Consider the following 23877-nt stretch of genomic DNA (forward strand, 5'->3'; position numbering starts at 1 on the left):
CATAATGCTTATGCTTTCGTTTCTTTTTCCTCGTAAGGCAAGGCAAGGCAAGGCTGAGGAATGCATTGCCAACGGTTATGCATACCGTAGGTACTCTAAGTAGGTGCTAGCTGCATCTAATCCGCTCACGCGATGCGATGTTTTCTACCTATATGCATAAGTTATGTAGTCGGCATTAGCTAACCACCGATACCAACGAGTGAGATCGCGTGTGTATATACGAGTCCCCCTCCCGAAGAACTCACTCGCTAGCTGGGAACGGAGTCGCGAGCGGTAAAATAGTCCTCCGAAGCCACCCCTCGGACCCCTAAGTCCCCGGCCGAGTACCAATGCAAACGCCTGCGAGACAATTTCTACTTGGCTGGGGCATCCGGGACCCTGGAACCGACAGGGGGTCAGTCGTGGACGGGTGAGACTCCCGGCACGGACCGGCGACGGTGGGCAGTATGTGAGTAGGTAGGATCAGAGTATCGAGAATCGAGCCATACACACATAACTACATCCCACACATCCACACATCCATATATCCGCACTTACATGCGTGCGTCGGGACGGATGCGTGTGTTTGTATAGATATGTGTAATACCTACCTCCATACTCGGCCAGCTCTCCGATCCGGGCTGGGAGTCCGTGCTGCTGCGCGCTTTGTCGGTGTTCCGAGTGATCATGGGTGCTACCTATGTCTCAGCGCGCGGCATAAAGAAAGAAATGCCTCGTACGTACATCCCCCCTCTCCCCCCCGCGCGCGCCCGCGCCCCCTCCCTCCCCTCGGAGGGGCGAAAGCCCGCAAAACCATGTGGGGGCGGGACCCGTTCGCTGGAATTTCGCTCCGCTCAAGTTCGTTGTGGGTTACTCATCCGCTACCGCCGAAACACTGAGGGATTACCTACCTGCCTGTGCAGCCACCGGCCAGTGCGTGAGTGAGTGAGTGATGGACCGTGACCGGTGTCGAACAGATTAGGTACCTAGTACCTAGGCATCCATCACGCCACCGACCGCCGTGTCCGGCGGTAGAAAACAAAACCCGGAATTTGCTTGCTCCGATCTGCAGTTGCTGGTAGTTGTCCCCTCGATCTTGGAATCCATCGCCCCCACACGAGCGTAGGTAGCGAAAACGAACGAAAATCACCACCCCTTCCCCCCCGCTTGGAACGTTTTGTGCTTGTGGGTATTGGTAGGGTAAGGAAGAGTAGAGTAGAGTAGAGTGCACCGTGTATGCGTCGGATCTAGTTCTCGACCGTAGGAGGCAGGAAGGCCACGCCCTTCACCTACGAAAAAGTTCTGGCACACGGACGGTTGGCTCACAGAGCTGAAGGAGTGTTCGAGCGTGCGTGCGTGCGTAGCAGATATGATATATCAATCCCACGGCATGCTCGATATCTATCGAACCGTCCAGCCAGTTAGGTCAGCTCCTCTCAGATCAAGAGAAACATGCAAACGTTCTCGCCGTCGGTGGCTATTATTGCTCTGGACTAGTTATAACGTTCGGTGCGGTGGTGCGGCGGTACGAGCGGTCGCTTCCAGACTGGCGGGTCGATATGGAACTATTGCCAACGAGGGAAGGAAAGGAGCTGACGAAGAAAGATGGGTGGCTAAAGACCGATGAAGAGCAAGGAATAAATCTCGATGCCCAGGCCCCTCCCCCCCAACCACCCTATATCGATCCCTCCCCCCCACCATATCCACCACTACCACCACCATTGCAACCACCACCACCACTACTCATCCTACCCCCCCGGCCATTCCATTGGATTATCCACCCATCAATCTGCTTTTCGTCCGGTGTAGGCAATGGGGCTAGGAAGCGATGTCGATCACAATGCAACATCCCATTGTGAGGGATGATGACTGCTCGTGTTTCGTGTTTCGTGTTTCGTGGGCGGGATACTCCGCCTGGACAACGACCGACGACCAGCTTCGATTTTGCAGACGGGGAGAGCGAGGGCACTGGCCGTCAGCCTGCGGCCGCCACGTTTTTTTGGAAAAATGTTCGTCGCCGGCCACCGTTGCTGTGTACTTATGTACGGTTTTGGCCAACTGCATGGCTTTGTGGATGTGGGTGGACGAGAGCGGAGGGAGGGAGGGAGAAATGTGAGATATCACATCATATTCTCAGCACTATCTTACCTCTTCCCTCCCTCTCTTCCCTCTCTTCCCCTCCCCCCATGCCACCACCACCATGGATGGCCACACACACACATGTTTTTCCTTAGATGCGAGCGGTACGGAAAGCATTGTCTGCGCTTCAGGCATTGCCGGCCAAACAGGCAGTGCACAGCAAGTGAGAAGTGTTCGTGGCAACCACCACCTCCACCACCAACACGAGAGAGACACCGTCGAACCAACAGCTGCACTGGTCCAAATGACCTGCCGCGGCACGGTGTCGATGCTCGTTCTTCGGGGAGGCCGTTCTACAGGCCACCGTCAGCAACATGATACGGTGGCAACAGCAGCAGCCAGAGCAGAGCAAAAGGTTATCAACCTTCGCTATATATAGCCCTTCATGCATCGTGAGAGCGAGGTAGCAACTCGAGAGTAGTCGATGAGACACCGCCACGCCTAGTGAACGGAGCGGAATGAGATGTAAGGCGCTGTTGGAGTGCAACGGGAAAGAGCTGATCGAATTGAAGGTAAGATATTGGTATCCCAAAGCGGGGACGTCGAGGAACTCAGAAGCAGGCGCACAAACATGCGTGGCTGCACACACTACAACTCGCAGCACCCAGGCACCCAGGATCAGCAACCATGTTTCAAAAGTCAAGCCAAAACAGCTCTCCCGCCGGTCTACCCTGTCTGCATGCCATCACGATCATGTGGAAGTGGCGCTGCCAGCAAGCACTGAATGAGCTGTACATACTGATGGTGTACGTGGGGATTAAAACATCTACCTACAAGGACCAGTTTGGAATCATAAATGTGTAGAGTATACGTACTTTAGGTAGGAAGGTACATAAGTACCAATCAAATAGGGAGGCGAAATATAGCCCCCATCTTAGCCGTACTCTGCTGTCGGGTAATTCCCACGGCAGAGGGGATTCTTCTGACTACCTGCCACCATCGCCGTGAGCAGGTGGCGCACTCGGTGAGCACTGTGCTCCGCTAGGGAATTTCGGTAGATGCTGTACCCGGAGCCCGTGTGTGGCGCTATCTGCACGAGCACACGTCCTCTCGGTCCGAACGATCTGCCGAAGAAGTGCCTCTGTTCATCAGCGCCAGGCGTGGGTAGTTATGGGCGGCAATGCTGCACCAATTGCCACGGACCGTGCCTCAAGGATCACAGCGAGGTGAGATGTGACTGGCCATCGTGCCGGTTGATGATTATTCATACAGTATGGAACCCTAGGGTTATGGCCGACATCGTGCTGGGGTAGGGAGGATCCTGACCACCACCACCGGGAGGGATGAGCTTCCAGCAACTACCATTCCTCATAGTGGTAGTAGTACCAGTAGTGCCCCCGACACCGCAGATGGGATGAGGTCCAAAACCCGTGTCGCATGTGAGTGAGTGCCGTACCGTTGCCAGACTGCGCGGCCCGAGACGACAGAGTCCTGGGATGCACCATCCTATCCCCATGCGAGGCATTTAGCTTTCTTTTCCGGTGGAGTACGGTACGGTAACTACCAGCTGCCGAAACACACACCTGTAGGTAATCAAGTGGCGAGTCCTTTTCCTTCCGCGCGTGTGTGGAGCCCTGGATCGCCGTCGTCGACGGACGTCGTCGAAACCGCAGATACACGCTCTCTCGCGCGCAAGATCCGTGTCTACCGCGAACCCCGGCCGCCCCACCCCACCCGTCTGCTAAACGTCGACGCCCGCATGGCGCGATGGTAGTGGTAGTGGTGGTATGTGGTAGCGGCGATGGTGGTGGAGGTGCCCAAGAGACGGATCGGATCCACTGCGATTGCCATCTGCCCTCTGCCCTCTGCTCTGTTCGTGTCGGACAATCGGACTGTTCCAGGACCGCGGCCAGCGTGTATAGGTACCGTAGTACATAGTCCGTCCGCGAACACCCAAACATCAAATGCCGCTTTTCCCTCCCCTCCCCATCTAAAGAAAATACTCGCATCCGATGGGTTGTTCATACCCCACGCTGAAGTCGCTGGCCTGTCACAGAGAATTTCTTCGTGAGAGTGTGAGTGTGTGAAACGTGGACGTCCGGGCAGGAGCCCTCAATGGTGGCCCGAGTCAGCCAGCCAGCCAGGTAGTTAAGGTTCTGTATGCGCTTCTTCTGCTTGCTTGGTTCGCGTCCCTCCCTTTTCCCTATACGCATGTAGGGGGGGGGAGGGAGAGGGAATATTGATCGGCAGCGAGTGATGGTCGACACCGCCGGTCCGCCGCGGCCTCCCCATCCCATCCCATGCCATCCCATCCTATCCCAGCGAACAGGAAAGAAGGAAATAAAAGAAAAATCTGGAGAAACTCAGGACCGATCGAGAGAAAAAAACAACAGGGAATAATAACAATATTGCCAAAATGGCGAATACTTTAATTATCAGCAGGTCAACATTCATGTCCCTGCATATCCGCTGCAGGAAAAAAAAAGCAGCTCGGGATTCGAAGTTGAAGAAATCTCGTCCAGTCGTGTTTGCAATTCTTGGCTGGAGTGGTGAGTGCAAGGGAGGGAGGGGGAGAGGGAGATGAAGAGAGGGAAGAGAGGACGAGAGAGGGAGAGGAAGAGGGAGAGAGAAAGAGAGAGGGGGGGGGGGGGGAGAGATAGAGAGGGAGAGGGCGTTTTAGGCAAACAGGAGCCTCTGACGGACGGAATGGCATGCTCTCTGTCTCCACCGAACAGCGGGCATCTGCGAAGTTTCCCTTTTTGCTTCCGTTAGAGAGAGTCAACTAGACGGCCATGTTCCGAAGTGTCAGGTCTCGCTCGGATGGGCCTTCTACCTGCCGATACAACGAAAGACCAAAGGCCAACGACAAAGGCCAATGCTCCTCCACCACTGTACTCCCATTGCACTGCAGTCCACTGCAGTGCACTCCACTCCACTCCACTCCACTCCACTCCACTCCACTCCACTCCACTCCACTCCACTCCACTCCGAAGCCTATCACCACATATCTCACCTACTCTACGGGAAGATACCGAAACACAGAACAAGTACCTACCTCAGGGAGTACAAAGAGAGCGGGTGCAGGTGCCACTACCAGGAACCAAGTCTCAAGAAAGAGAGTTGGAAGTTCAAAGCCGTGCGATTCGAAACACTGCAGTGATTGCTTTTTTCTTCTTCTTCTTTCATTTCTTTCTTTCCGGCAGAAAACTGCAAGATGCGAGATGCCATTTCCAGCCGGCGATGCAGCTTGGGGGCAAGCCGTGCAACGCCGGAGCCGGACGAGCCGGAATGGAACTTCCCGAGCAGGCCGGCAGTGGGGTAGGTATCCTGAGTGAAGCAATGCGAGGAAGTTTCAAGCAGGCAGTGTGCTAAGTCATCGCGATACGTGAGTAGATCGATATCCTCCGAGAGCGTCGACGAGGTGCTGGCGGAGTGGATCTCACAGAATGGATCTCACGGAGAGAGAGCTTGGGGGGAGGGGAGGGGAGGGGTCTGGAGACGAGGGGGACGTCCGGATTCCGACGAGCTGCAGTTGGAAGAATCGGAAGGGGTTTTGCTCATGTCATGTCATGCCTTGCAGGAAGGAAGGAAAGAAGGAAAGAAAAAAAGCGCCGAGACGTTCGCGGCAACAGCAATAACAACGATAACAGCAACAGACACGGTAGATGGTGAAGTGCAGAAGAGACTCTGCCTACATACATACCTGCTTCCTCATGTATGAAGCATGTATGGTAGTTACCGCTCTCGCGCAGGATTGACTCTAGATATCATACATACGGTAGAGTAGTTGCCTGCTTCTCTACCGTTCTCGCGAGCTCTCGGTTCTTCTACTGTAAGTTCTCCCTGCTAGTTTAGAGTACAGCAGCGGCAGCAGCGTAACGACTCCACTATCTGCTTAAAGTAAGTAGAGCACATGGTAACTTAAAGCAGATATTGTGCATCTCTCCTTCAACCTACCGGCAACTATTCGGAGTTGTGACGGGGAAGCAGTTACGACCCACGAGATAGTTGGTTGGTTGGTTAGTTACCGTAGTTAGCGGGGTAGTTTAGGCAGTCTCCACCAAGGAACCGGAGTCGTTCGTGATCCCGTTTCGATCGGAGGGGACCACTATTTACATAAGTTCTACACTAGGTATGGTAAGCACTCTAGTTACCTTGGGACACAGCTGCAGAAGTCAGCGGCCCCATCGAGTTTGCGGAAAACCCATTGGCATCGTGGGTTCTGTTCGATTAACCATATGTACCTACTCTACTGGGGGTGACAGCCAGAGGCCTAGACTGATGTGCTAGGAAGTAGTTAGAGTAGGTAGAGTGGTACACAGTTAACTACATACTCTAGATATCCTGAAGAATACGGCAGTTACCATGGTGCAGTGGTGGTGTGGTGGCTCTGCAGCTGGTGCCCAGTGGCGGGGCCAATCAAACATGTCAATATGTCGGTTCTTGATCACATTTCACGATGCAGCACATTTCTCCATGGTATGTAGTGGTGGTCGTGGTGGTGGTGGTCCTGCCGATGTCGATTTCCGGTTGAGATGGGATTGCTGGTTTGCGATGGGAAAAGGCCTGCTCACTGCTCAGATGGGCACCAGGCAGTGTGCGCGGTGTTCCTGGCCGCGGATGCAAGGGAGTTGGTCACTGGTGAGGAGACACGGGCATTTTTCTTTTCTTTTCAGCTGGTGAAGCCTGTACTCTACCTACTCCACAGTACAGTATAGGAAGAAGGCACATATGTGAAGACGGAACCACAGTCTCCCATGTCGAGATCTCAAACATACATACGCACACGCACACGCAGTGGATATTTCCTTAAAGGGCTTGTCCTTCCTACAATGTAGGCACGGCTGTCTGGCTGGATATTCATCGTACGGTACCGTACCGTAGATGGTACTCTAGATACTCTAGATGTTGCACTTCCGACTTCCGAGTCCCAACCCAAGCCTCAAGATCCAAGGCGTAGGTATCCATCTTTGCTCGTTAGTAACCAAGTACCTCACCTAAGGTACTCTACCTCCTCTACCTCCTCTACCCCCTCTACCTCCTCTGCCTCCTCTGCCTCCTCTGCCTCCTCTGCCTCCTCTGCCTCCTCTGCCTCCTCTACCTCCTCCACCTACGGTACTCTAACCATATACCTAGCTGAAGTCTATCGATCCACCCGAGGCGGGGTCGGGAGGGAGGGGAGGGGCGGTCAGTTAAACTTCCTTTCCTACACGCACACGATCGCCATTCGCCAACGACCACGGTCCAGTGTCCCCGGGCGCCGGGCGTTGGGCGTCGGGCGGCTGGGATCCCATGGTTCCATCGGTGGATCCGGAGTGCATGCGGCGCGGTACGGTGTGCATGCGGCGCGGTACGGTGTGCATGCGGCGCGGTACGGTGCGGTGTGGTATCTTAAGGTAAATAACCCATGCCATGCCATGCCATTGCCCATGGCCCATGGGCAGCCGCAGCTCCCGCTCCTTCCTTCCATCCATGATCTGACAAAGAGAAGGCTCGAGAAAGAAAAAAAGAAAGGGCGTTGGATGCGATGCCCGCGGAGGCGTTAGGTAAGTGAGGTAAGTGGGAGTTTCCGTGGGCGTCTTGGGGCGTCTTGGGGCGTGGATGCTCTATCCTACTCTGGGTGAGTACTTGCTCACCTGCTTACTTGCTTGGTTACATACTCACATACATACCCCCCGGGTAGAGCCAAGGACGGCGACTGCTGCTGCGTGGGGATCGGTATGGCTAGTACCTAGAGTACCGTAGATGAGGTGAGTGGAGTGGAGTGCCCAGACGTCCTTTAGGCTTCCGTATGTACATAAACAGAGCTTATGCTGATTGCCGTGGTGCATTGGTATTGGCATTGGCATTGGCAAAGGCTTGGGGTGGGTGGGTGGAAGCGGTCAAAGTGAACGGTGAAGCCCCGTATGCATAGAGTGCCTACCTAGATATCTCCAAATTCCGCACCGATCGTGCATCGTGGACGGTTGCAGGAGGCACTGCACGGCGGATACTTACTCTACAATACCTACAGTGCTGCCTTCCTGATTCATTTCCGAATCCGCACCTGCTGCTGATGCTGCTGCTGCTGCACAGGCAAGACTGCCTTCCTCCGCACACATGGCCATTGCTCTGTGGTTTGCTTTTTGTTTTTGGTCTGGTCTGGCTGGTCCCCGTGTTGGTTGGTATCTAGCCTCTTCCGCTCTTTCTTCTTTGCTTCTTTGCTTCTTTCCTCTGGCGTCTCTCCACCGTGATGGCTATTGCAGCCGCGCTAACCGGTCCATACTTGATCCCCGCTTAGAGATCCACGCCCCTCCCTGTGTGCTCTGCTTCGCTCGCCGCTCGCCGCTCGCAGGAAGGTACTCGAGGTACATGGGATGAGTCCGTCGGCTCGGCCCTCCCTTTACTCTGCGCTGCTCTGCGCCGATCTGGTCTCCCGCGCACCTATGCTGTGCGCTGCTTTTCCCGCCCTTGCTCTTGCAGCTCCTGCTGCTGCTCCTGCTCCTGATCTTCATCCGTCCTCCCTAACTCGCACACACACCCCTCCCCCCCCCCCCGAGAGAGAGAGAGACTCTCTTTCTCATCGCCCGTGCACCCGCATCGCACCCCCGTCTCCCCGTCTCACAACCTTCACCCACCTCCACCTCCACCTCCGCTCGCCGCAACCCGAACTGCATAAAAGTCACGTTCGTCTGTGCATCCCGGCCCACCACCGAAACTCCACATCGCATAAACTCCAAAACACTCAACCAACACCTTCAACAACCATAATAACCCCCAATCACCAATCCCCATTCCTAACCGACCGGCCGCCGCCAGCAGCAGCAGTAGCAGCATAAATCCCACTGCCACGAGCAGCCGCAGAAAGAACAGAGAAATAACGAAAGAAAGAAAGAGAGAAAGAAAGAGAGAAAGAAAAAAACACCAACAGCCACCCCCAGCCCAGCTGCAACACCTGCAGAGCTCACTGGTGACTGGACAAACGAACCCCCCTAGTTGTGTCGAGTACCAATCAGCTGGCTTCCCCCTCCCAAGCCCACATCCATCCTGTCAAGCCGTTCCGAGCGGCCCGACCAGGGGTGTGCTTATCGTAACTAAGGCCGATCGTAGTGGCAGTGGTGGTTATATGTATGTGTGCAGAGTGTGGTTCGAGATCCAGCTCTGTCAACTATGAACTACGGACTACGGACGAAAGCGAAGTTTGCGCTGCAGCCACATTATTCCCACTTGCTTGCATTCGCTTTGCTCTGCTTTGTGTGCGCCTCTGGAGTCTGCATAGAGTATCATTCTACTCCCCCCACCCCGTAGTGTAGGTACACAGTACACTACAGCCAAAATAATATTATCTGCCGCAAAATCCACTCAGTGCTCACCACTCAACAGTCACCTCTCACCACTCACCATCCATAGCAGCAGTAACATCCTACCACCCCCCATAAAAAAATTAAAATTAAAAAACATCCCTCCCCCCATAGGCCATCGTCCCTAAACGATCATCCCGTGGAGCTCTTCCCTACCCCCCCCCCCCCCCCCCCGACGCTAAACGCCGCCGTCGCCAGAGCACAGTGGTTACCGTAAATTCATTCGCATTTTCTTCTCGGGCCCATCCAATCCATCCACTCCATCAGACAGCCATCAGACAGCCATCAGCCATACAGCTGCCATCCATCAGGCATCCATCCAAACTGCTTCCCGTTGCATGCCGGTTGGATCTTGGACCTTTGACGCCAATCAATAGCTGCCATACATAACTGCTGCTGCTGTTGGTAACTTGGTAGCAAAGTAAGGAACTATCACACATACTTTCATGGAGTAGCTACTTCGCTACTTGACTACCACTACCTACTATTACTTCTACTATCATCACTTTCTACTATTACTCCCTAAGTAACTATCGTCTACCGAGAAAGCAAGAAGGAAAGCAAGAAGGAAAGCAAGAAGGAAAGCAAGAAGGAGAGCAAGAAGGAGAGCAAGAAGGAAAGCAAGAAGGAAAGCAAGAAAGCAAGAAAGCAAGAACAAAAACAGTCTTTACCTTCTCGCTTGAGCACCTAAAGGCCTGTGGACAGTGGCGGACCAAAGCTTGCCGTCTTACGGACCGGAGCACATCTCACGCTCTGGCATAGCACCTACATAAGTCCAGTTCTTTTTCTTTTTGGCAACAGAAAGTGGTTATTCTTCTTTGGTCCGCGTGTTGCCCGAATCGAATCGAACAGGGTTGACTAAGTACCGTATCGGCCATCGGCCTTTCTGAGGGTGTGGAAGGAGTGGAGAGAGAGGGAGAAGGAGACGGTTGGAAAGACTTGACAGCCACCACCACCACCTGCTCGGCGCTCATCCTCCGTTATTCATTCGTACATCACTCACCGCCACGGATACACATCTTGGTACATACACACGCACCCTCTCTTCCTGTCTGTCTGTCGCCATTCGATTTTGCTCGCTCGATAAGGCGTCAACACCGTGGCTTTCGTTGTGGGTCCCCGGACTTCAGTCCAGGCAAGTTCTGCAGCTATCATATCTATCTGTAGTTGCAAAGCATACATACGGAAGGGAGTGGGGCGGGGGCGCGGGGGGGCATATCATATCATACCTATCGAGTTGAAGCGCTGACTTGCTAGAGTAACTACCACCACCACCGCGCCTGACAGTTTGATCGTCGTCTTCCCCCATTCATCTCGCGGCCTCTCCTCTTCTCCTCACCCCTTCTGCCCACCGTATTAAAGTTAAGGTATGCATTTCTATTTCATTTCTATTTCATTTTTCCTCTCGTGTGAAGCTTCTTCTTTCTTTCTTGTTCGGGAGAGGCGAGGAACAGTACCTACCGAAGTACCTAAGGTGGCGACGGGGTCAGAGCTGTGGATCTACAGAGGCGATGTGCGTGAAATGTCACCGTGTCAGGTCATGCTCAAGATCAACATCGCCTGCCGGCTGGTCGCTCTCGCTGCTGCCGCTGCTGCTGCTGCTGCTTACGCATGATTGATTCACTTTGTTCCCATTCCCATCCCCCATTCCCATCCCTATTCCCATTCCAATTCCAATTTCAATCCGTCCCCCTCCCCACCCCCATTTAGAACTCTCGTTCTGATATCTGCTCCATCTCCATTGCCGTTCCCATCACCACCTCCCCATTCATTACACACGCGATTAGACGAGTCCTCGGACGGGCGTCGGTGAAAACTAACCGACCTATAGGGCTGTCAGCCAAAACTGAAGCTTCGGCTCGATTTACCGGGCTGTGAAGATAAACAAACAAGCAAGCCCCGATAGCTGAAAGCCCGAAACTGATACGCCGGTAAAAATAATAATAAAATAATAATAATAATATAAAAAAAAAGGTGATACACACTTCTCTTCCGGGGTTCCAGATAAAAAATGGCTCACGGCCTGTGCCTTCAGGGATCCGGATCTCACGCTCTTCACCTCCCCAGTGTTCACTCCAGTCAAAGTGTTCCTCGACATCTACCGTCCGTCCCGACCACCGTATGTTCTCAATAGGCCCGTCGTCTTCCAAACGGGAACAACGACAAGATAATCAACAACAGCAACGGCCTCCGTCGCCATCGCCGCCACTGCCACCTCCTCCTTCGAATCCCCAGCCCGATCCCCTACCTACTACGTTGTTTGGCCGTAAGCGAGCACGATCCACCTTACCGAGACTCTCGCCTTCGCTTTCCTGTCCGCATCTCCCCCTCTTCGCGACGGGGACATCGTCACCACCGGCCGTCACGTCGGCCGTCGCGTTCGGAGCTACCACACCCACCACCGAATTCCGGGGCAGGTCGCGAGACGAAGACACAACGCCTTCGGGAAGCACATCCTCCAGGAGACTCTCAATGACGGGATTTCCATGGGATGGTCGGGTTACCGGTTCGTCGGGGAGGATGAGTCCGGCTGCTGAATTGACTGGAAACATCGCTAGGCGCTCCCGTCCCGCGACACCTCCTGCACAGCTACTCGTTCACGAACCGGTAAACGGATTCAAGGATAGGATCTCGCCGAAATCAAACTTGCGGTTGGAGCTGCCAGCTCCAGGAATCAGCGGCATGCAACAGCGACGGCACACGATAGACCCGAACGCCTGTAATCGTCACCGAGGTGGATTCGTGGGGCAGCCGCTGTTGGGATTGGCTTATCCGACAACTCCCGACATCGGCCTAAACAATTCGCCCATCATATGCGGAGCTTGCAAGGAGAGCGTAAACGGACACCACAATGGAGTCGACGGAATAGGAGGAGGAGGAGGACGAGGAGCAGGAGGACGAGGAGGGATGCATAATGGGGGAGGAGGAATTTTGGGAGGTGCTGCTACTGCTGCTCAACACGCGTTACTGGCCGCCGGACCGCACATGGTGAGGGGTGGACTCGCACTTCTGACCCCTCCTGACGATAATGGGATATTGGATTGGCAGCAGGACGGAATACAACGAACACAAGCCGATCGAGAGGCCACGGTGCGGATGATGACCGGGATGAGAGAGTTCACGCCATCTCAAGCTCGGGAACCTGCAGCGACAGAACAGGTCAGAGTCGGTCCGCATGAGAGAAGCGAACGCGCAGACACCAATGTCGATAGCGGTTCGTTACCGAATACTTCGCATGCCGTCGACCTGACGGTGAAAACGGAGCACGAGGCCTTCGGAGACGATTCGGCGGCGCCCACGGACGGCGATTGGATAGGAAACGCAATGGAAACACTCGGTTCGTTTCAGCCATTCTCCTCATCCTACTCTCCCCCCCCCCCCCCCCCCCCCTTTCCAACCCTACTTACTGACCATCTCAAGTTGGATCCGCGTTTCCCGTGTGCATGGCAACCGAAGCTGTGCGGGTATTATCCTACACTCTGCCGTGTCCACTGCCCGATGCACCCGGCCCCGATGCTCCATCGAGCAGTAGTAACCCGACAAATCCTGACCGCTTGCCCATCTCGGCGGTTTCGGCTCCAGCAGTTGCTGCCGCCGCTGGACAGCAACTGTCGCCAATGGTTCTCGCTCGGTGCACTACCGGGAACGTTGGGGTTTCGGTTCCCGTCAAGAGCGTGGATTGGGGCACTACAACCGCGCTGCACCACATGACAGCAGCGATCCAACAGCGTTATCAAAGAGAGGGAACAAGGAGAGTATACATCCACGTCTCGCACGCTATCGATCCCCAGATCCCGCTGTCAAGACTTCCATCCACTCCACCCATCACGGGTTCCCTCACCGGTAACGAAAGCGATGTTGGCTACTTTACACCGACGGTGTTTAGCAGTATCGTGATCGCACCAAACAGCCTCGCATCGACGCCTGTTCCAGGAACCCCACTACTGACCCACCCGCCACCTCCATTGTCCAACCCAATACTCCCTCCGAGCAGTCTTCATCTGACACTACTTGAACGCTATATCCCTCCAGCAACACAGGCGGAAGACACGGCGATGTTCTCGACGCGCTCCTCGCTCCTGGTCGACCGGCTCTTTGAGCTCTCGTCGCAGGGTGGCAGCCTCCTCTTCATCTACCCGACAAAAACCGGCGCCATGGACTTTGACCGCGACTATCTAGGCCCCGTATTGGACCCGCTACTACGCAAGTTTATGGTTCTGTACCATCTCCGCGAAGACCTGCTCTGGGGAGTCCGAAACATGTCGTCGATGCCACACATGGCCGAGTTCGACGTGCTGCGCTCACGCATCGAAGCCTTCTGCGCCGCACTCACGAACGGCGAAGGTGGTCTCCCACGCATGCCGACGACGATGGTGTTCAGTGCCAAAGCGAAGGTGTCGTTGAACGAACTCAGTTGGCGGGAGTGGTGGACACAGCAGGAGCAGGTGCGGGTACGCGAGATCGTCAAGAAGCACGGAAACAGCCAGGCTGCCGCCGCCGCCGCCGCCACCGCCTCGAACAAGGGGAAGGAGACGGAGAATAGCAAGAGTGGGTTCTGGCAGGGATACGGAGTGCCCGGCGATCTGGCTAGGGAGATTTTGGATGGTGTTCGCGCGCCAACTGTCAGGCCGAGTAGTCGGGGAATGGGAGAGGCGGTGCTCGCGAGCAGCATGTCGGGCAGTGGCTGTGGTGTTGGCAGTGTTGCACCCGTGGGCGTTGGACGGATCGCGGGCGGCATCAGACGGCTCGAAACTATCAAGAATAGAGGTGTTGAAGTGGGCATATTTATCCTTCGAAGAGGAAGTTGATCGATTGGCTCATCTTTGGCCCGAGCATACAAGGGGGGAATGGGATGGGATGGGATGGGATGGGATGGGATGGGATGGGGTGGGTTTGTGAAGGGAATTTTTGGGTGTCGTTATTGTTTTTTTGTTTTTTGTTTTTTTTTGATTATCGTTTTTGTCCTTTCAAAATACGGATGTTTGTGTTTTTTTTTATGTTTTTTTTTTTGCATTTTTATTGTTATATGGGGTATCTGTGTTTTTTTTTCGTCATTTCAATTCGTAAATCTGTTGGGAAGTCTTTTTTTCTACTTTTTTTTTTCGTTTGTTTTCTCCCTGATTTCTCCTGATTCTGTACGTGCAACGATAAGAACTGCGGGTGGTGAGGGGAGGTGGGACGGGGTGGACCGTGGGTTGTGGGTTGTGGGTCTGGGTGTGATATTCTTTCTGTCTTTTTCCTTTTGTGTTTTTTTGGGATCTTCGGAAGGTGTAGTCGTTATTTAAGTATTCTATTTTTTTTCTCTTTCTTTCTGCCTCGCCTCCCGCGGTTTATGTATGCGTGTGTTTTGTGTTGCTGTTTTGTATTTTGTGTTTTGTGTTGCTGTTTTGTGTTTTGTGTTTTGTGTTTTGTGTTTTGTGGTTTTCCGATCTTATTACTTCTTTCAACTTTCAACTTTCTAAGTTTGTAACTGAGGGGATGGAGGATGGAGATGGGGGGGGTTTGAAAGATATACAGTGGTGGAGTATGAGAATGCAGATGCATACTGATGCGGATTATCAGGTCTCGTTGTGAACGTAGGAAGTATGTGAAATGTGAATGGGAAATGGGAAATGGGAAATGGGAAATGGGAAATGGGAAGGGTGAATGGGAAGGGTGAATGGGAATGGTGAATGGGGTATGTGAATGGATTGGGTTTGAGGGAGGTCTTTTATAGGCAATACTGAGTGTCTGGTAATCACTAGTAATCACTGGCCGCTTTCTCCATGCTGAGCGTCCAGTACTACGGTAGAATTTGGCGGGGATATGTACATCCGCAGAATACATATGCAGGTACAGACAGTTTCTTTTTCTTTCTGTTTCATCATTCTGTAGGTACTATCTAAGTACATGATCTATTCCACCAAGTCGGCCCATGATAGGTTTAGTACCGTACCTACTCTAGGTACTATACACACTCTGTTTTCCGATCTCACCAGGTGTCTAAGGACGTGGGTTTCTCGTATGTACATATGTAAGTACGTATGTGCATAAGTACGTAGGAACGACAAGGAAACGACAAAAGAGTACATAATCGCAAAAATTCCACTCGTACATATTCCAACTCCTCCTTCTCCTACCTACCATACTCCTCCCCTAACCACGGCCTCGCCAATAGGTACTTATCTGTGGCTCCACAGGGAGTCCGGCACGGCTAGGCTGCAGACCTCTGCAGTAAAGAGCTCAAATACCTGTCTGCACCTATGCTTCCTGTCCTGGACTGGTGGACTGGTGGACTGGTGGACTGGTGGACTGGTGGACTGGTGGACTGGTGGACTGGTGGACTGGTGGACTGGTGGACTGGTGGACTGGTGGACTGGTGGACTGGTGGACTGGTGGACTGGTGGACTGGTGGACTGGTGGACTGGTGGACTGGTGGACTGGTGGACTGGTGGACTGGTGGACTGGTGGAGTCCGGCGAGTGAAAGCCGTTCATGGTGAATCACTCGGTATGTCTCGGAGAGAGAAGGGCCGGGCATATGCATTGGGTGCCGCTTTTTAGCGCTGTCCAGGTATTCACTGTGCTGGGGATAAGGGTATTGTGATATATCTGGCATTATACGGTAGATACAGGCTTACCGCTTGTTTGTTGATATGTGCATAAGTAGGAATATCCGTTAGGTGGTTTATCGAAGAGAGTGAATGGTTGGGTTTTTAAGATAACATTTCCACCGCGAAGCCTCACCCTACCTACCCGATCGTATTTACCACGGAAGAAAATGATAGTAGTATTGTACATAGCACATTCTCTCAACCTCATGAGTCCACTCGCTCGCTCGTTCGCAGAATGCCATGCATCACATCATACAATATCACTCGATTATTCCGAGTGCGCTCGTATGATTTAGTGCGAGCAGGGCTCGGGAAAACCGATTTTCCACTCGGGATGACCTCTCCCGGCAGAGTTTGTGTCGATACATCCTGGTCTAGTATATAGATACAACAGTCATGGATTGTTCCAACTTCCACCATTACGCAGACCCTCAATCAAGATTACGCTCCATAGGTAACTATGAGGAAGCAGGTGCATGTGTGCGTGAAAAGTTACAATAGACCCCGGCTGTCAATTTCGTTATCGCTCAGAGTCCTGTGCCGCAGGTGAGTGGGACAGAAAGCACATGCTAGAGCTCGGCGGCAAGCCCACCTGGTGGAGGAAGGGGAGGTGGTGCGACATCGTGAGCAGTCGTATATGTAGCTTTCTACTTTTCTAAGCCATGGCGGCAAGTTTCCGACCTACCTACTACAGTGCTAACACTTCTCCGGAGTCTGCATTAGGAATCCTTCCATATACCATGGCACATATAATTCACCATTTCGGACTTTTGTGGCATCCTATTTTCTCCAGCCTCCAGGAGTCGCTTTCCACGAGTGCGGCTCGTGTTTGTCTGGAATCATAGGCACAGTAGGTAGCAAGAACCACCCTTGTGTCTTTAGATGGGCGTTTCGTCTGTCGCCCACTCAGCTGGAAGATCCGACGTATGTCATGAACGTGTCAGGTATCTTAGCAAGCGCCGTATTGCTCATGGTGCTATCTACCTTCGGTACTCCACTGCTAGATCTTTCCGCTGTTCGTAGGATCGGGGTGGTATGTATGATGCTGAATTCACGGATCAAATCTGAAGGACGGATTTCCTACGTAGTTTGCTTGCGTTCCGCGCAGTTCCAAGGCTCTTGAGCTCATAGGGGCGCATCTCTGGTATTCGTGTTCGTGTTTCCGCTTACTGGGCTTCTGCTTCTTACGTGTTTTTCTGGGCGAACCGGGAGGACGTGGAGGAGGAGGAGGAGGAAGAGGAGGAGGAGGAAGAAGAAGAGTAGGAATGGAGCAGATGTATGCAGCGGATATGGGTGTCAGAGGTTCTGCGGGGTTGCTACCTAGCCAGCGGCACGGTACGGCCCAAGGGAGCAATCACGCCAAGCTCATGTATCGGTGGCGAGGATGTCATTAAGGGGTGAAAGGGGATGGTACATAAGAGTGAGAGGAAGGCATGTAGAAGCGCCGATCGAAGAGGGCGACTACGGTACATATGAGCGTGGGCGAGGGGAAATGGCTTGTACGAGGGTGACGTTCAACTCTCGCATCGGTGCTGGAGGGTTATTTTATCGAAGGCTGGGTTGGTAAATACCGAGCGAGGGTAAAGTGGAAGGGCTGGGTGCGGGCGCAGCGGAGCGGGCGCTGGCGGTCACACTCCACGGACCATCACTCAGTTACCTGCTCCGTTCTTTTCGGGGGGTTTTTGGTTCTTCTTGTTATCTTCATGCCATCAAGAAGTACACGATTTACTTTGTCTATGATTCTCTGTATTCTCCTCGGATTTTAGAATCTCGAATCTGGTACTGGTAAGGAAGTACTCGTGTATGTATTTACTCACATACCTGGTTGCCTCGAACGATGAATTTTTTTGGTGGTGACAGTGGCGGTAATTATCGAGGGTGGCAATAATCGCCACACCTTGAGGCAACCGCTGCGCCGCCCTGGAAAGTACACACAGACCCTGACCCCTCATGGCCGGATGATAATATGTTGTGTCGTGTTGTGCTCACTCTGTTTGTCGGCTGAAAGCTGGGTGAATGGGTACATACACTGGTACATTGGTGCATACCTGTATCATACTATATAGTAGGTATTAGGGAGGGATTCAATCTACTTGACGATGGCTAGCCCCCAAAGTACACAAGTACCAACATATTTAGGCGTCGAGGCGTTGAGGTGTCGCCGCTTCTCTGCAGCCTCGTTTACCCATTGCTGCGAGTCTGCGACTTTGGAGGCGGTCAGTGTGTAGAATAGAGTAGCAGCACATGATGGCGCCTGGAGATACCTCGAGCCGCGATGTACTTACTAGTAGTTCGGTATTGCATTCGCCGGCCGACCGGAATGGTGGGTTGTGACGATGGGGCTGGCTGGCTCCGACTCCGAGCGACAGACGGACTTCCGGAGATTCCGGAGACGGGGGAGTGGTGCGACGTTTGGTATGTGTGGTACATACACAATTACTTAGGTAAGTACTTTAATGTAAAAAGTACCTACTCTAGCAGCCTCCTAGGAGTCCAACAGTTAGCTTCCCCACTGCCGCTTCCGAACCTGGGCCGTGCAGTAAAGGAAGCCGGTAACTTTGTAAATACTTCTCCCGTCCCGAACAGGGTGCATGCGGCGGGAGATAGCCGTGCTGAAGTCTGATATCGATATTAAGTGCAACAGAATTATGTAGGTATGTACACAACTACATCCGTGAACCACGGCGCTTGGACATCCAACGTCGACCTCGACGCCTACAGAGGCCCGATGGAGGATTCATGTTGACATTTTCCACCGACAGCAGTGGGCGGCGTTCGGGGCACGGGGGTACAGATTATCCGGTCATGCCGGCACCGAAGCCCCCCTGCATTGCCCTGGAGATGTTGTGATGAGAGCTAGGAAGTCAACATACCTGGTATGATACCGGTATTGATACCCAACCGAAAGGAGAGGATACTGAAACGTGCTGACGGACGGCATAACTAGCACCTACATAGGTAGGAAGTAGGCATGTGTTATGCTAACCGGTGGGTGGTCAATGGCCACGACATCGCGATCGAGCGGGATCACTAATGCTCTGCTACCTTACTCTACATACCCAAGCGCATACCGGTACCTGGTAGTTACCACCTAGTACATGCCGATTGTTGTTGTTGTTCTACAGAAGACCGGACATGCGGGACAGCCAGAATCGCATCATAACCGAGTACCCAGTTATGATTTATCGTCCTTGCTTTCGGCGCGACAGGCCTTTCTCGATTGGTATGTCCTGGCGAATTTAGAGTAGATGGGTTACAGGTACTCTAAATACTGACCGAGTGGTCCCGACGGATAGAGGTCTGAGCGACGAGGTTCGCTTCTAGAAAGAAAGGATGTGCCCCTTTGGCGCGCGCACGACGCCGCACCCGCCATCTCTGACAGTGCAGCGGTTACCATGTCTTACACTCGTTGACATCTCGACAACCTGACAAATTGACATCCACAGCATCAACAGTTCCACCGGGAAGTACATACTTTGTAACTACATGTGTCACTGAGTAAATATGTCCATACCAGATTGCGATGGAGATCCAACCGAATCGTGATTCATGCGCCTTCAAACAGCAAACTGCTGGCAAAGGCATCGTCGACGAGTACTATACATTCGGTACCTACTACGTAAACCACCAGTTGCCAGCTGGTCAATCAAAATCCAGGGGCGTTGTGATGACACCCAAGACTCAAGCGGTGCTATGTACCTACATTATACAGGTTATTGTCGCCCTTAATATCACCAGCCCTTGCAGCAATCTCTATCTGACACTGGGACCGACTAAGCGACGAAAAAACCCGCCCACCCCTCCCCTTCGCGCCAAAGAACATTATTTTGCCGGTTAACTCTTGCTAGGAAGCTGTGGTTACCAGACCGCCGGGTGGACCGGTGGCAGTAAATGGGTAGTATCATAGTATGTACTCGGACCTCCCCGCGCGGTAGAGTGCCTACTATACGGTAGCTGCTTGCTGGCTGTATGCGGATGCATGGAAGACGTTTGAAGTTTGGAGACCCGGTAACTAACTCGCGGGCTGGATAATCCCAATCCAATCCCGTCCCTTCTCCTTGGTCGAGGCCGGCTTCTATATAACTTGGCCTTATTGCCCTTCTCTGCTTCTACTTCCTTCTCATCAGCACACTCTCACACACATTCTCTCAGTCTTTCCACCATTCTTGCTTGAGGCAGTCTCTCTTTGAATCTTTCAATCAAACAGTTCACTCTTTTCGCTGTTTTATCCTTCCACTCTTTGGTCAGGTACCTTTACATACAATCTTCAGTAAATCCCAACCCTTAACCTCCCACCACCTTCACCTCATTCATTCAAAATGGTTCAATTCGGAACTCTCCTCCCCATCTTGGCTACCCTCCTCGGTGCCGCCAACGCCCACACCCGTGTCTACTCCCTCTGGGTCAACGGTGTTGACCAGGGTGACGGACGGGGCGTCTACGTCCGCTCGCCTCCCAGCAACAGCCCCGTGAAGGATGGTAAGTTTTTCCGGAGCATCCTTGGGCGAATGTGCAGCTGATGAATATTGTTTTGCAGTCTCCAGCAGTGATATCATCTGTAACGTCAACAACGTTGCCGTGGCCAAGAGCGTCCCCGCCGCCGCCGGTGACGAGGTCACCTTCGAGTGGTACCACGACACCCGTGCCGACGACATCATCGACAGCAGCCACAAGGGCCCCATAACCGTCTACATCGCGGACGCGGCCACCAACGGAGCCGGCGCCGTATGGACCAAGATCGCCGAGTCTGGACTCGAGGGAGGTGTCTGGGCCGTCGACACCCTGATCGCCAACGGCGGAAAGCACTCTGTGACTCTCCCGTCCAGCCTGGCTGCCGGTGACTACCTGCTCCGTGCCGAGATCATCGCTCTCCACGAGTCCGAGACCAACTACCTCACCAACAGCGCCCGTGGTGCCCAGTTCTACCCGTCGTGCTCGCAGGTCACCGTCAGTTCCAGCGGCTCCGTCACCCCCCCGGGTACCTTCAACTTCATCGGTGGCTACACCCCCACCGACCCCGGTATCCTGTTCAACCTGTACAGCAACCCGACCACGTACCCGATCCCCGGCCCGTCTGTCTGGACCGGTGCGGCCGGCTCCGCGGCCACCACCAAGGTCAGCACCACCGCTGCGGCCACCACCAAGGCCTCCACCAAGGCCAGCACCACCGCCGTGGCCACCTCGACCTACGTCGCGCCCGCCGAGGAGACCACCTCGACCTACGTCGCTCCCGTGACCACCTCGACCTACGTCGCCCCGGTCGCCACCTCGACGACCAAGGCCGTCGCCACCACCAAGGCCAGCACCACCACCTACGTCGCCCCGGTCGTCACCCCCACCACCCTGGCGACTCTGACCAAGACCACCAAGCCCGTGACCACCAAGGCCACCATCACCAAGGCCACCTCCACCAAGGCCTCCACCACTAGCTACGTCTACCAGACCCCCGCTACCACCCCCACCGTCAAGACCCCCGAGTCCATCAACAAGTGCCTCGACGAGGTCAACGCTTGCATCTCGCAGGCGCAGAGCTCCATCGGAGGTGCCGTCAACTTCCAGCCTTGCGAGGAGCGTCGCACTTCTTGCTACGCTTAAGTAGCTAGCTAGCTGACCAGCCGGTGTTTGTGTTGAGTCTTTGTTTATCGGCATTGCATGTGTGAGAGTGTGAGAGTGTGTGGTTGTGCATATTGTATAGGCGCGTATATAGATAAAGTGTGGTAGTTAGTAATGGTTGGACTGGTATTCATCCGTGAGTTTGTGTTGCAGAAAATATTATGGAAGTCTTTCTATAATCTTGTGGTCCCGGTGTGCGATGAGTGGTGATTTCCGGTGAAGGTGATGAATTGCGCGGCCTTGTAAAAGCTGTCACAGCCTCGGCTCCGAGTGGGTCTCATATAGATAATGGATGTGCTATGTAACTTTATGCACCACATCTTCCAACCTGTACGAGGGGCATATATTGCTGTTCGCCCCCAACGGGCCCAACCATTGAGGCCGACGGATATTAATTTATCATCGTGCCGAGCATTGGGCATTGGGCATTGAGTTTTGCTGATCGAGTGGTTGATCGGTTCAGCCATCTGAGCCGCTGTCAGCCTTGTGTGTACGAGTACGAGTAGAGTGCAAATTGCACATGTGAAGGATAGATGTCACGAGCAAGTGTCGTAGGAAACTACTAGTAGCTAGACCCTGCAGGATGTGATTCCTCGTGAAGAGTACGGGAATATGTGCCCACACTTGCAGCAGCCGAAACATCCCCATGCGAATACCAAGTCCGAGCCGTCGCTGCCGTCTCGGGGGCGGCGGGGAGTCAGGCGAGAGAGCGAGAGCGAGATGCCGGTGGCATTCATGATGATTCGTAGGGTGATTTGTATCAGTTACCAATAGCAGTTAGTCTGTAGAAGCGCGTGGAAACGAACAGTGACTTGCGATGAGTGTCGGTGAGCATGTTCATGTTCATGTTACACGGGAACCCCGTCACTCACGGAATTCGCCGCAGCCCCTCCACCCACCCCACCATAGTACAAAGCTTCAAACTTCGTCCGATGCAGTCCACCATCACCACCACCAACCACACACGATGGCGACAACCGAAGCGATTCCCGACAATGCCGGCCTCCCCGCCGGCCTCCAGAACACGAACCTCACGCTCGAAGGCATGATCGAAGCAGCGTCGGCCGCGCACTTCGGCCCAGGCGGCAGCATCGGCGCCGCCCTCCCGGACGCGATCGCCTCCGTCAAGTCCACGACGGCGGACGAGTTTATCCGGCAGCTGAACAAGATGCCATTATTCATGACGGAGCTCGACGAGACGGGCTCGGACGACACATCGTCGAACGCGGCTCTGGACGCCATCCGCGCGCTGCAGGAGGAGGGCGAGCCGCACGAGATCGCGCTCAACTTCAAGGCGTCGGGCAACGAGCGCTTCAAGTGGAAGAACTTCGCGGATGCCCGCGAGTTCTACACCAAGGCCATCAACGTCAAGTGCGCGGATCCCGAGATCAACGCCGCCTGCCTCAATAACCGCGCACAGTGCAACCTGGAGCTGCGGAATTACCGCAAGTGCATTACCGATTGCCGCGAGGCCCTGAAATTGAACCCGAACGCGGATAAGTCCTGGTTTAGGAGCGCGAAGGCGCTGCTGGCCATCGACCGCATCGACGAGGCCGAGGCGTGCATCACCAACGCGGTGCTGTTGAATCCGGCGCACGCGCAGATCCAGCAGCTGGCGGAGAAGATCGTGGCGCGGAAGGCGCATCTGGCGAAGCAGGAGGCGATGCGGGCCGAGCGCGAGCGGAAGAAGAAGTGGGACGAGAACGCGATCAAGGTGGCGCTGCAGGCACGGAATATCCCCACGCGATCTACAAAGGCGCCGCCGGAAATGCCCGACGGCATCGAGATTGCGTTCTCCGAGTACGGGAAGTTGGATAGTCACCTCAATTTTCCCGTGCTATTGATATACCACCTGCACCTGCAGACGGACATGATCGCGGGGATGCCGGAGGTCGCAACGGTTGGGGATCAGCTGGTCGAGGTGCTCGCGGAGCCGCAGGCGTGGGACGAGAAGAGGGAGTACACGACGAAGACGGTCGAGTGCTACATGGAGACCAAGACGGGCGGGCTGATCAAGGTCGGGAAGAAAGTGAGTCTGCTGGAGGTGCTGAGCGGGGGGAAAGTCGAGGTTGTCGATGGGCTGGTCAAGATCCTCGTAGTGCCGAAGGCGAGGACGGTAGAGTTTGTAGAGAAGTGGAAGAAGACTATGCGGACGGCGCAATAGAAAGGAAAATTCGTGCATAAGATTTTGGAAAAAAAATTGTACGATACCAATCATAGAATATCACTCTTGTAGATAACCGGCCCCGTTGAGAAATTTGCCACGATGGTGGTT

General features: G+C 53.9%; 6 protein-coding genes across 6 annotated transcripts; 5 read left to right on the top strand and 1 right to left on the bottom strand.

Annotated features, from left to right (window-relative positions):
* Positions 1 to 3128: 3128 nt before the first annotated feature.
* Positions 3129 to 4284, bottom strand: BZA05DRAFT_10899 (uncharacterized protein). The gene is made up of 2 exons (XM_051478553.1): positions 3623 to 4284; positions 3129 to 3564 (listed from the first exon to the last, which is right to left on the bottom strand). The coding sequence occupies exons 1-2, from the start codon at positions 4065 to 4067 to the stop codon at positions 3323 to 3325; spliced, it is 687 nt and encodes a 228-aa protein (XP_051344290.1). The 5' UTR covers positions 4068 to 4284; the 3' UTR covers positions 3129 to 3322.
* A 414-nt stretch (positions 4285 to 4698) lies between these two features.
* BZA05DRAFT_10924 (uncharacterized protein) lies at positions 4699 to 6010 on the top strand. Its single transcript, XM_051478555.1, has 3 exons — positions 4699 to 5376; positions 5452 to 5890; positions 5989 to 6010. Exons 1-2 carry the CDS (start codon positions 4879 to 4881, stop codon positions 5728 to 5730), a joined length of 777 nt encoding a protein of 258 aa, XP_051344291.1. The 5' UTR covers positions 4699 to 4878; the 3' UTR covers positions 5731 to 5890; positions 5989 to 6010.
* A 6261-nt stretch (positions 6011 to 12271) lies between these two features.
* Positions 12272 to 14285, top strand: BZA05DRAFT_366130 (uncharacterized protein). Its single transcript, XM_051481522.1, has 2 exons — positions 12272 to 12735; positions 12819 to 14285. The coding sequence occupies exons 1-2, from the start codon at positions 12306 to 12308 to the stop codon at positions 14204 to 14206; spliced, it is 1818 nt and encodes a 605-aa protein (XP_051344292.1). The 5' UTR covers positions 12272 to 12305; the 3' UTR covers positions 14207 to 14285.
* BZA05DRAFT_382169 (uncharacterized protein) lies at positions 14243 to 15019 on the top strand (the record flags this gene model as incomplete). The annotated part of the gene is made up of 1 exon (XM_051482078.1): positions 14243 to 15019. The coding sequence occupies one exon, from the start codon at positions 14246 to 14248 to the stop codon at positions 14681 to 14683; it is 438 nt and encodes a 145-aa protein (XP_051344293.1). The 3' UTR covers positions 14684 to 15019.
* A 5042-nt stretch (positions 15020 to 20061) lies between these two features.
* Positions 20062 to 21901, top strand: BZA05DRAFT_345975 (glycosyl hydrolase family 61-domain-containing protein). The gene is made up of 2 exons (XM_051481184.1): positions 20062 to 20468; positions 20527 to 21901. Exons 1-2 carry the CDS (start codon positions 20309 to 20311, stop codon positions 21582 to 21584), a joined length of 1218 nt encoding a protein of 405 aa, XP_051344294.1. The 5' UTR covers positions 20062 to 20308; the 3' UTR covers positions 21585 to 21901.
* A 480-nt stretch (positions 21902 to 22381) lies between these two features.
* On the top strand, positions 22382 to 23874 carry BZA05DRAFT_382171 (uncharacterized protein). Its single transcript, XM_051482079.1, has one exon. The coding sequence runs from the start codon at positions 22420 to 22422 to the stop codon at positions 23764 to 23766; it is 1347 nt and encodes a 448-aa protein (XP_051344295.1). The 5' UTR covers positions 22382 to 22419; the 3' UTR covers positions 23767 to 23874.
* The last annotated feature ends 3 nt before the right edge of the window (positions 23875 to 23877 follow it).

The sequence above is a fragment of the Tricharina praecox genome (assembly GCF_024521635.1).
Source record: "Tricharina praecox strain CBS 144465 chromosome Unknown BZA05scaffold_1, whole genome shotgun sequence".
Taxonomy (NCBI): Eukaryota; Fungi; Ascomycota; class Pezizomycetes; order Pezizales; family Pyronemataceae; genus Tricharina; species Tricharina praecox.

Bases quoted from the DNA above. Each gene is read 5' to 3' on its own strand.
- BZA05DRAFT_10899 (XM_051478553.1), bottom strand. From the start codon at position 4,067: ATGCGAGTATTTTCTTTAGATGGGGAGGGGAGGGAAAAGCGGCATTTG. The intron at 3,565-3,622 runs GTAGTTACCGTA...GCATGGGGATAG, and splicing joins GGTGTGTGTTTCGGCAGCTG to GATGGTGCATCCCAGGACTC.
- BZA05DRAFT_10924 (XM_051478555.1), top strand. From the start codon at position 4,879: ATGGGCCTTCTACCTGCCGATACAACGAAAGACCAAAGGCCAACGACA. The intron at 5,377-5,451 runs GTAGGTATCCTG...ATACGTGAGTAG, and splicing joins CCGAGCAGGCCGGCAGTGGG to ATCGATATCCTCCGAGAGCG.
- BZA05DRAFT_366130 (XM_051481522.1), top strand. From the start codon at position 12,306: ATGCATAATGGGGGAGGAGGAATTTTGGGAGGTGCTGCTACTGCTGCT. The intron at 12,736-12,818 runs GTTCGTTTCAGC...GACCATCTCAAG, and splicing joins AAACGCAATGGAAACACTCG to TTGGATCCGCGTTTCCCGTG.
- BZA05DRAFT_345975 (XM_051481184.1), top strand. From the start codon at position 20,309: ATGGTTCAATTCGGAACTCTCCTCCCCATCTTGGCTACCCTCCTCGGT. The intron at 20,469-20,526 runs GTAAGTTTTTCC...ATTGTTTTGCAG, and splicing joins CAACAGCCCCGTGAAGGATG to TCTCCAGCAGTGATATCATC.
- BZA05DRAFT_382171 (XM_051482079.1), top strand. From the start codon at position 22,420: ATGAGTGTCGGTGAGCATGTTCATGTTCATGTTACACGGGAACCCCGT.